General features: G+C 45.9%; 1 protein-coding gene across 1 annotated transcript in view; it reads left to right on the plus strand.

The window, feature by feature from the left end:
• C7QH11orf42 (chromosome 7q C11orf42 homolog) overlaps positions 1–12,205 on the plus strand; it is a 236,739-nt gene that overhangs the window by 102,071 nt on the left and 122,463 nt on the right. The window contains exon 2 of the mRNA XM_069640427.1: positions 1,939–2,629. Within this exon, the coding sequence (XP_069496528.1) occupies positions 1,939–2,629 (691 nt within the window). The remainder of the gene's footprint in view (positions 1–1,938; positions 2,630–12,205) is intronic.

The following is a 12,205-nucleotide window of genomic DNA, read 5'->3' on the forward strand; positions in this document are numbered from 1 at the left end:
CGCAGGTCGTCCCATCGCTTTCTGCATTGCTGTGGGTTGCGGGGTGCGGTCCCCACCGCACTTACCCGCTGTGCCACCAGAGCCCATATGGCCTTCTTGTTTGCAAGTGCCGTCCTGGTCATTTGCGTGGAGAAGACGACGGCTGCATTCTCCTGGAGGGTCTCTGTTAGCACGGTGAGTTCCTCACGGGAGAAGTGGACCTGCCGCTTGCGGTCGCACGCTTTCTTCGCTACTTTTCCCATTTTTCTTGGTTTCGCTAGGGTGGATGACGGGTTGGGGTGTGTCTCAGGGTAGTGTTTTTGGTGGTTGTGTGGTTTTAGTGGTTTTATAGGTGTACGGCGGGATGTTTCCCGTTCCGGGCCCATGTTTTTACTTCCGTTTCCGTATATTTCCGGTCACCGTACTTTCCGGTAGGCGCACACTGCGGTGTCCGCTGTGATGGGTGGCGGTATTGCACCTAGGGCGCCGTACGGCGGCGGTGTGGGCCGTTTTGGGGTCATTTCCGCCATCGCGGACTTTGCACTTCCGCCATGCCGTGGTGCTCGTGCCCGATGGGTCGGAATGGGCCGCACTTTGCTCCTTCGTGCAATGGCGGAAACGCTATTTACGCTGTGGCGGTCCGGTCAGTCACTTTCCGCCAGGGTCGTAATGAGGGCCACAGTAATATCCTCTCCCATGAGCTCAGACAGTTCCCAGGCCTTGCAGCAGTTTACTCTACAACACCTTTTGCAACTCACGTTTTGAAACATGTTGCTATCCCTGGCACACGCTCTTCTGGCCATCGCTTGGGAACCAGGTGGCTTCATAAAAAATGTAACTGAGGTTCCACCCTTTGGAAATTACCAAGCCATTCTATGGCAGACCCAGTCATTCCAACACTCCCTAGGAGGCAGTATAACCACGATCTAGTTTGACGCTTTGACAATGTCTCCCCTCAAGGCTTTGCTCACACCAAAATATGTCCTTCACAACTATTGTACTCATCGATCGGCGAGAACACGAACCGTTACTCTACATTTCACTCAAAGCGCCTGAGAACTGCTAGGCCCCCCAGCAATAACTAATATGTGAGCTGCCCCTCACCCTTCCTCCAAGGACCTTGGCACGCTAAACACTCGCTGGGAGAAGCAGGAATAAGGTGTAATTAAATGGAAGGACAGAGGTTCAGAACTGCGGCCTAGTGCCCTAAATAATACGCTATAACTGGACAAGTACAAAATGGCAGGACTCTGGCTAATGTGGCAAGAGGCCCTTATGCTAAAGGAAACCAGTAACAATAGTTTTTGCTGCCCATCATTCCACCACTTTTTCAGTAGCCTAGTGCTCTCTAAAATGTGGCAAAACTAAATCCAATTTGAAAGTTGCCCGACATGCTCCGACAATTGACAGAAACGCAGACACCAACAAGCGCCAAATCTTCATGCTTATAGAATTTCCACAGCTTGTTCTTCTCTTCACATTTAGTGTGTTGCACCTGCATCCTAACAACTTGTACTAACATGCTTTGCACTGTATACCTTTCTGTTTTCTACATTAAACATTTAAAGGCCTTGTGTGGGAAACAGATCTATATGATTACTGCGACCCCCATCAATGCAACCCCAAAATTGCCAACTTCTTTTTTATTTTGACCCCCTTTACACCACATATATATACATGGGGAGAAGCCCTGCAGCACCCCCTACATGCATTATATACCATTACCCCCCCACATATATATGTGGTGTAAAGGGGGTCAAACTTAAAAAATAAATCAACATTTTCGGAGGTGGCAGCAATGGGGGCGTAGTAATGGTGTAAATCTGTTGGAAACTATATGCTTTTTCAAGTATTTTGCTTTCATTTGTGCCAGTCCCTATTCATTACCATATTGTGTAGTTATCGTTTAATGTAGGATTTGTACATGTGTTTAATCTTCTGTATCCGTTTCTCTTGAAGGTCGTGGAGAAACTATTTGGCAGCCAAGTTGTCGCCGTTCCATTTCTGGAGGATGCCTTATCCTATGACCTCCTCTATGTTATCATAAAGCAGTCTGAAATTCCACTGAACAATGTTCGTTGGGTGCGGAAGATCATTCCTGTGGGTCCCTTGCCCAGCCTGTTGGAGCACAGTCAAACAGACCACTCTGACATCCTCCAAAGCAACATTGACCATTTCACCCGCGTTTGCCCGGACTTTCAGCATGAGGAGCACCGGCAAATCAAGGGCTCCATCCGGTACATCCATTTGTCCATGAAGAACATCCACAAGAAGATTGTCCTTTTCGTCCTGAACCCGGGAGAACTCTCACTGCGTCCGGACCTGCCATGGTTGCCCGTCAGAAGGATCTACGTCATCTACGAAGTCTTCTACTGCTCCTTGCTTCACCTGTTGGTGGCGGAAGAGAAGGAATGGAGGGAACTCAAGCTAAGCCAGCCCACGCCAATTGGTTTCTCCTATTTAAAGTTCTCTGTAGGTTCCAAGCGAGTGATCGGACACCAAAAGAATATGGGGAAGTCTAAGCTGCCTGGGAGAGGGAACTGGGTACGGGTGTCGACTATGTCTGCCCATACACCAAGGAAGCACAAGTCTGCGCTGTCTTCGTACAAGCAAATAAACACCTTCCGGACCGTCTCCAGATTACTCTCAGGTACGAAGATTTGATTGTTGTCTTTTCTATTGACTTTTGTTTCAAATAAACAATGTCAGGTTGCCTTCCTTGTTTACCAAACCTGACAAATCAAAACATTAGCTTGCCAAACTTGCTCTGCACTCTGGAACTGTGCTATCTTCTGAGCTAAATGTTAGAAAGTCAAAACCCTGTCCTACTTTTGTGCATTATGTATAAGCATTAAGTATGTCCCAGGGCCTGTTCTCCGGGGGTTCATGGTTGGAACGTTCATGGTTGGAACGTTTTCACAATCAAGGCCAAACTGGCTTTGCTAATAATTAAGCAATATGCGCGGAGTGGCGGGGCATTACCAGAGTCGGTGTTGCCCCCGCCGTGAGGAGCATATAGCAATTAGTACCCCGGCCGGCAAGATCTGCGTGACCGGGGCACTAAAAGCATTCCGTTTTCCCTTTCCATGGTGGCCATCGGGAGCGAACGCGCTGGGAACAGAAGCGTTCCCAGCATGTCCACTCCCCAAAAAAAAAAAAAAAAGGTAAGTGGGGTTGGGAAGGCGGAAGGGAGGGAGAAAAACATTTTTTTTTACCCGAGTCCCCGGTGGAGGGCGAAGGCAGCTTCTCAGCCGTGGGGAGGCTAGGAGCGGGGATGGCCCCGCTTCAAGCCTCCTCATTGGCTGAGGGGCTGCCACGCCCTCTGCCGAGAACAATGGCCATGGAATCCCGGCCGAGGGATTCCCGGCTGGGTAATGACTCGGCCAGGGCCAATCAAAATATTTCTTTCATTCTGATTGCACCCTCGCCGGGTACTAATGTCCATTATGACTCTTTGTTAGAACTGTACTGAAGACCAAATTAAACAAAATTCCCTAGCAGCCATTTTCGCCCTTTTCCCAGTTCGAACCAGTGCAGGACGTGGTATATTTGTCTTTATATGTATACGCATGGAACAAATCTGCGCAATGTGCCTAGAAACTTAAATACTCCTTGTTGCACAGCTACAGTTAGTTGAATCAGCCTAACTCCATTTGTTTATTAAAAAACATCAATTTTCTAAAAGCTGCTAATTCTTTTGGCTGGAAGAAATCCCATTTCCCACAGAAATCTCTCTTTCTCTGTGGGCTCTATAAAAGAATCAGGAGAAAGACTCGGACACAGAGGCATTGCGATGGTTGCTATAGACTTTTATTAAAGAAAAGGGAGGGTTGGAGAAAGACCTATCTCGCACTATCACTACGAGGGGTTGCCCTCCCTCAATGAAATTAAAGAATGTCAGTGTCAGACTGTCCAAAAGTAAAGAGTGCTTTTCCTGTGTCCAAAATCCTGGTATTAAAGTGCTGGTATTAACTTATACCGGCACTTTGCCGGACCGGCCGACTACAGGTTTGCTGGTGGGGTACGCGAGTTACTTCCAGCTCAAAGCTGGAGGTAAGGCAGGTGACTTATTGACAAAAAACGCTGTCATTACCGGCACCGCTAATGATAGCAAATCCCCCCATTGAGTCCTATGGGACTCCATGAATGGGGATTTACTTTGTGACTCCTGCACTCGCAATCCGGCGGTAATTCCGACAGACCAAATGCCGGAAACGGTAATAGCATATGCTGGTATCCTGGTGGATTTACCGCCAGGATACCAGCAATGTAGTAATGAGGCCCATAGTCTTTCAACTGGCCAGCCGTAGCTTTTTCAAAGTTCCAAAAGGTGCTAAAATAAACAAATAAGCACAGTTCTACAATCCTCAAGGAGGGGTCCCCCTCGCCTGAGTTTCTCAGGCTCTTTACAGTTCACAATCACAGATCTCTCCTTAAAATATGCAGTTTTTCAATCCAGGGGGTACAGGTCCCTTCCCCTGGATTTCACACAGTCAAGTGGTTCTCTTCCTCTCCTTGTTTTTCACAGTTTATTCAACTTTCGATTCCAGGGGGTATGGTTCCCTTTGCCTCGATTTCACAGACCTAAGAGGTTATCTTTCCTCTTCTTGATTCACAGTTTCTTCTCAATTAGGTGCAGTTTGCAGACTCGCAATCACATTGCCTGGTATACTCTCCTGCCAGAGCTTTCACAATGTTCACTTTCTGATTGGGTGCAGGTTCCAGACTCGCAACAGGTTGCCCGATATACTCTCCTTGCAGGGCTTTCACAATGTTCACTTTATGATTGAGTGCGGGTCCCAGACTCGCAAAAGGTTACCTGGTATATTCTGCTGCCTGGACCTCCTCCACAGGTAACAGTCTGCCTCATTCAGACACTGGGACTTTGACCCCCTTTCATTGGTTTCATTCTGTGATGTACTCGGCGTCCCAGCTCCCTTGCTCAGGTTCCCCCCATTAATTTCACTGTCTTTCCTCGGCATGCGGTATACGCTGCGAAGTGCCTTAGTGTTCCAATTCCCCTCTCTTGGCTCACCGGTCTCTTGTGGAAGCTTTGGCATTCTCCATGATCTTCGGTTTCTCCAGCGGGGCACCTCCTCCTTCTGTTGGCATTCCTCCTGCTCTCCGGTACCCTCTTTGCCTTGGCCTCCTCTCCACAGCGTCTCCTTCTGCAGCCCTGCCTCTGTGCGGCGAACCATCTGCATCTGATTTTCTCATGAGCTGGTTGGTTCTCTTCTGCTCCCCTCTACAGCTGGCTTCTTCCTCGCTTCCCGACACGCATCAGGTATATTGGTTCTCCATCTTGCTTGCAGTGCCAGGGTTTTAAATGTCCCTGCACCTATTGGATTCATCCAACCACTAGAAAGCGTCTCTAGTTCTGCAGCTTTAGCTAACTGTATTGCTCTCATGCTCTCCCCCGTCCCAGTCCTTTTACAAAAAGTATAGGAAAGAGCCCTACTGTCAGTGCAAAGTGGATGGACTGGAACTACATCACAAAAGGCCATACAGGTTTGGGAATTCAAGGGGTTTAGTGTTATGCCCTGAGTGGGAAGGGGATACCATGTTCATGCTAGTGTGTCTCCTTCCCTCCCATGAGGGTTGTCTCCCGCTCATATGGTCCTTCCGCAGGCAGCCGCCCCCAGGGTTGGGATCAGATAGAAGCTCCCCTGCCCATGCCATCTGGGAGGACAGTTTCCCCCAAAGTGGGAGTCATGACATTGCCAGATTCACCACAGCTCTTTAACCACTGCATAAGGTTTTCAGATTTTCAAGTCTAATATGCTGTGGCATAAAACAAAAGATGTCGAGAGGGACCCCTGAGATTCCTGCCACTGTGGGAGAGAAATACTATTTGAGCACGCAGTATTGGTTGCAGCGGCGTGCGTTACCCTCTGATAATGCATTGTCCCAGTTCTCTACCTTATATGGTCCTTCCTTCACTATAGAAGATCCCACACGCACATGCATATGCAGACTTTATGCCTGCACATGCTTTTCTAGCTTCTCCTTTAGTACAGATGTTGGACCAATTCGCTTTTAACAGTTCTATCCATGGCTCCATTTGTGCAGGCACGCAACCGTAAGGGAGCGCAGAGGAAAGATCAATTTGTGTTTTACTGGTGAAAGTATCAGTGCAGTGCAATCAATGTTTATTTGAATTCCTCCATTACTTTAAAATATAAGTTTGAAAAGCATATCATAGTCTTTCCTTTAAAATTAGATGATATGATATGATGTGGCATTTATAACGCGCCTGTACACAAGTGTTTCTAGGCATGACAAGGCAAGAAGGGTGAAACAAAGGGAGGACAAAATAACAATCTTACAAGGACTTGTGTCATTCAGATCACGCAAGTGTGGGGAAGACGGAAGGGGAGAAGTGCCAGAGGGGGAGGTGAAGGGGGAAGTGCAGTTAACTCACAAGTGGCTCATAAGTGCAGAGAGAAGGGACTGTAGGGTGGCAGATACATACCCTTAAGTGCTGGGGAGCCCAGAGGCAGTGCGAGGGCAACCCATCATGCAGAAGACTGGGCCAGAGTTCAGAGGTTGACCAGTGCGCAAAGCAGTCAACGCTTTAAAGGCCTTATAAATCAAGAATGTTGCTCCTATTAGTATGATTCGATATGATATGATATGATATGATATGATATGAAGTGTTTCAAGGCGCGGCAAGGGAGGGGGAACAGAGGGAAGACAGACAGCGATCCTACTAGGCCAGGTGTCATTCAGATCACGCAAGTGCATGGGAAGGGGGAGGGGAAAAGTGCAGTACATGGGATAAGAATAAAAATAATAAGTACGGCCAGCTGGTGCAAGTGTAAGTACAGACATCAGGTGTCAAGTGCTGGTAGTGGAACTGTAGGGATATAGAAAACCGTCCCTAAGTGTGGGGGTTGCCAGGGAGGCAGTGCAGGTGTGCGACTGGCGGGGGAGGGGACCTGGGCCCAAGATCAGAGGGTGGCCAGGTAACCAGTGCAGTTTCAAGTTCAGCCAGGAAGTCAGCAGGGGAGAGGAGGAGAGAAAGCAGAAGCAAAGAGGGAGGTCTTGAGGTGCTTTTGTAACCGGAGATGGTTCTCCTCAAGTTTCATGGAGGCGGGGAGGCTGTTCCAGAGGGAGGCCCCAGCTGAGGAAAGAGATCTAACACCAACTCGTTGCTTGGAGAAGTGACTGACCCTGAGGGAGTTGGAGGCAGTACCATTCCATAATAAAATGAGTTACACTTACACCACAGAAGCAGTGTCTTTGATCTTTTTTTTCTATACAGACATTCACCTTATTCCTGGACACCCAACGCAGTGTGTTACTCTTAGACAACCAAATACATTTTTATCATTGTTTCTTCATATATCTCCCGGAATAGCATGCTACCTTGAAACGCATAGTATTTGTGTGCCACCTCAGTGTTTCTTCCCACCTTTTTTGATTAGTCAATGCCTATGTAACAAACTGACAAATAGATCACTGTACGGTCTGAGCAGGACATAGAAAGGATATTAGCGTAACTCTGGATCAAATTCTTTAAGCCGCCAACAGTGGTCATATCACTTTCCTGCTGATTTCCTCCAAATATGAAGAAAGCAGGAGAACATTCTCAACATCATCTAATCCCAGAGTCTGACAGCCACATTTTGTAGAGATTAAATAGATCTGATTCTTGGCTTCAGCTGGTGTTCTTTTGTGGCAGTGCATCAAGTCAAGCTTTGGCCCAAGCACTTTGAAGCTCATGATCTTATTTGTGTACCTGAAGACCCCATACAGATCTTGCACTTGGACATACAAGCTCAGCAAGCCCTTCTGTGCCTCCTAACATCAATCCCCACCTCACCCTAGCATCCAATGCCAAACATCAGGCTCTGACTGTAAATGGCTCCTCTCACCAGATATTATGGCTTGCCATCTACGTACACCTGGAAGGAAATGCATCGCTGCTGTTAAATATTTAGTAGGGAGCTCTGAATATTCAACAACCCCATTATTAATGGGTAACTGATTCCTGCATGCATTATTACTACCTCGCATGATGGAGCCAGGCGCATATAAGACGTTAATCGACATTCTAATGCAAGGTACTGTATAGCATACCAGATTTAAGGGGGTGTTTGTTATCATCCTAAGAAAGTGGTTCTGAGGCCTGTCACATTCACATTGACTGACATATAAACGTCCAGACAAAAGGATATGCTTATCATAAGCCTTATTAGGGACAATGAAACGACTGGGGCCAAAATATCAAACAGTTTGGTTCTGAATTATACTAAAGTTGTTGGGATAGTGCTTCTCCAGTAAGAACTGAAATCTTGGGGATGGGGAAACTCAACTAACAGTCTCTCTAAGGAGAGTATAAAAAGTGTCTAGAACCTCTCCAATTTGTTAAACCTGTGTCCTGGTTCCTCTTGGTAGCTAAATGCAATAAGCAGCACGCTCACAGACTCGCCTTCTCCCTGCTTCCTCTCGGTCCCTCCTGGTTCATTCTCGGGGTTCATGATCGCATAGCTGCCTTATGGTTGTTCTGTAGTCAGCGGTATCTTGGAGCAGGCCTTGCCAAGGCTCAGAGCCACAGGAAGGCAGGAGTTTGCCTGAGACTGGCTCTGCTGTTGCTACAGGGGTCTGTCGGCTTCCCTGGCTCTAAAACCCCCCAACTGCCTCTCGTCCTTCCTGTCTTGATTCAAGTTCACACGCAAATATCTTCTCCCTAATGTCTCTGGCTCCTGAAGTTATCTGCTCACCTCTCTGCTACTTGCTTGTTCCACCACCTACGTTATCTCTCAGTATAAGATCTCCCTCCTTTTCTTTAACAGTACACCATGCAAGTCTATTCTCCTATCTCCTCTATTCCTTCCATGTTCGTCACCTTTAATTCTTATTTCTCCCTATCTCCTCCTCCTTCCCCTTCTAGACTTTCCTACTCTCTTCCACCTCTTTCAATAATTCTTTTGCCAACATGTTTGCCTTTTCTCTATCTACCTCTCTTTGTTACTCCATCGCTCATCACTGTCTGCCAGCTCCTCGTCCACCAGGTATTTCCCCTCTCTACAACTTTCGACCGAGTCTATACTTTCCTCACGATTTTGCGTTCCCCTCTTCCCATCCTTGTGATCTCTCTGCTCCCAGCAGTCCGTTTACTCTCTTCCACGTCTTCTGGGATGTCCTCTCCCTAGCTGTCTGGGTCTATTGTTAAGGATTTCAATCAGGCATACACCCGGTTCACGCCTAGCATGTAGTGCACAAATGAATTACTTATTTATTATATCTATCGGTTCAATATTCTGAGTGATATACCACTCATATCACACCCATCTCAAAATACCCCCCAGGTCACACTGGACCAGGAATCAGGCTAGTTAGTAAAAGTAAATATTTATTTAATTAATATTCAAATCAAACACACATTTTTATATATATATATATATATATATATATATATATATATATATATATTACATGGACGCAGTAGCATCCATGTAGTTATGGTTAAGTTGGTGTTTCCATAGGAAGAGCATGTTTTGGGTGGCTTATAACTTCGCTCCCTCTGGACGAATCCTCACCAAACTTTGCACAAAAGCATATGGGCCACTCTGAATTATTTTGCAGAGTATTTAGAGAGGTTTGGTCCAGGGGGGGCAAAGTTATAGGGGGGTCCCAAAACTTTTGTTTTTTCCCATAGACATAATGGGAAAAAACTTTGCGCATGCCTACAGCCCAAACCGCTGGACGGATTTACACCAAATTTGTGGCAGGAGCGGGGGCTTGGTCCAGAAAGCGTGCTTTTGCAAGTTTGGTGTAAATCCGTCCAGTAGTTTTTTTTAAAATGACCAAAATGTACGGCAAAAAAATTAGTGATATCTCGGTTCGCTTCGCGGACGGACTTCCCGGTTCGCTCCGCGGACAGTGCCCTGATTGGCCGAGCGGCTTGCGCGATGTCCGCCGACATCCAACGTCTTCGCTGATTGGACGGCGTGATGCGTGAAGCGCGTCAGATTTTCTGTGGCGCCCGCCATCTTGCATTCGCGGACGACCGCGGACAGCGCGGTGAAACTTGGATTAAAAATTGTATTTAGTGGAGTGTGTTGGTATGTAAGAGTGTTTGGGGAGGGTGGGGGAGTATGAGATAGGTGCAATGTTGTATTTTTTTATGTGCTAGACGCCTTTCTTGTGTTCGATTTGTCTGCGGACAACACGGCTGTTCTGAAATGTTCGTAAATAAGCAGAATGGATTCGGTGTCAAGTTGAAAGTGTTCTAAGAAGACTCGTGGGGTCCTGGAATGTTCGCAGGGGGTGTCCTGAAGACATTGTCTGTATTGTTCGTTGTCAAGCTGAAAGTGTTCTAAGAACACTCACGGTGTCCTGAAATGTTCGTACATAAAGAAAATGGGGGTGTTCTGAGGACGTTGTCCGTATTGTTCGCTGGCAAGTTGAATGTGTTCTAAGAACACTCGCAGTGTCCTGAAATGTTTGAAAATAAACAAAATGGGGGTGTTCTGAGGACGTTCTTATTTTGTGCCTGCTTAGCTGTATCCAATGAGGGAGTGGCAATGGTAGGAGGGCTGTCTAAGAGTTACGCGGTCCGCGGACAGGGCGTGCTACATCTGGGGTTTTCCAGCAAATCCAGCATGGAAAGAAGACTGTAGGGATCAGCCAATCAGATGTTGAGGTTGTGGATTTGTGTTCAAAGAGACTGTGTGTAGTGAAGATGGAAGAAGTGGAGAAAATCATGGTGTTGGTGCTCGGAGATATGTTTGTGCATGGTTTACAACAGTATGCTCAAGGCAGGCATGTTGCAAAGAATTTCGATGTTAAAGGAGTGGAGGTGGTGTGGAGCACTGTGCCTGATTGCAATGTACAGGGAATTGTACAAGTTTGTGAAGATATGGGCAGGATCAACAATCCCCATGTGGTAGTTTTGCATTATGCTGCTTTCCATTTGGGCTATGTCAGTGCCCCTACTTTGTTGGCAGATTTGGAACACTTGGTTCAAGCAGTAATGAACATCCTTCCAAATGCCAAAGTCATTTTTTCTGGATTAGTACCTAGGGCAATATGGGACAATAGTTCAGTTTTTTGTCCTCAGCAAAACAATGCTAGGTGTGTAATCAACCGAGGCATGTGTGCCTTCATGCTTAGAGCTGGTATGTTCTTCTGTAATAATGAGAATATTGATTCCAGTAATGCTGTTTATTTTAAAGAAGATGGCATTTCCTTATCTTTTATGGGAAATGCCTTTCTGTTTTGGAATGTAAGGGTTGCTTTGGAGAAGGTTATGTGAAGATTTTAGAAGTAAAGTAAGAAAAATAAAAAAATAAAAATACAAAATAACAGGTGTCTGTCAAGCATCTGCAAAAAAAAACAACAAAAACTGTCTCTTTTCAGAGCCAACCTCAAAGGGGAAATGGGGCACACTATTTAAATTTACATTCACCACGCTCAGATTTTCGATATGTCCGCGGACATGGCGGTAGTCCGCGGACATCGAAATCACTAGCTAGGGGTTCAGTATGTTCTATGTTACATGTATATAAAGTCAGGGATATTATGGTTAAGTGGTGCTACTAAAAACATATGAAATTCAGTAAAAGAACTTTGTTAAAGGGACGTTATGGTTAAGTTGCCCTACTAAAAACCTATGAAATTCAGTGAAAAAACGTTGTTAAAAGGGACGTTATGGTTAAGTTGCACTACTAAAAACCTATCAAATTCAGTAAAAAAACATTGCTAAAGGGACGTTATGGTTCAAAGTAAAACCGAAAAACCCCTGAAATTTGGCAGTTATGGTAAGATAAGCAACCATAACTCGCGCCACCGTGCACGGCTAACACTAACACCCAGGACATCAAAGATGACATCACAAATGTCATTGATGACATCACTGATGACATCACATGGCTGGCTCTCCCTTTTTTCCTTTACTGACATATCTAAGCCACATAGTTTTCTTCAGTAACAGTCAGGAAGTAAAAATTGAAAAGGTACTATATTTGGAGACTATAGGGTCAAGTCATATCATATGAAACATATATATAGCGGAAGACACAGGCTTCAAAGAGAGCAATCCTTTCTGTGTATGAAGATAATCATTAGAGTTATCAGCACTTTCTCAAAGTTTTATTTTTATTACTATACCTTCCCTGTATATGCTCATATTTGTATACATTGTACTCACACTCCTTTCCTTAGGGTTCACTGACATAATTTGATACACATACATACAGTAAGTAGCACCTTTGAAACA

The sequence above is a fragment of the Ambystoma mexicanum genome, chromosome 7q (genome assembly GCF_040938575.1).
Source record: "Ambystoma mexicanum isolate Mex_15411 chromosome 7q, UKY_AmexF1_1, whole genome shotgun sequence".
Classification (NCBI taxonomy): Eukaryota; Metazoa; Chordata; class Amphibia; order Caudata; family Ambystomatidae; genus Ambystoma; species Ambystoma mexicanum.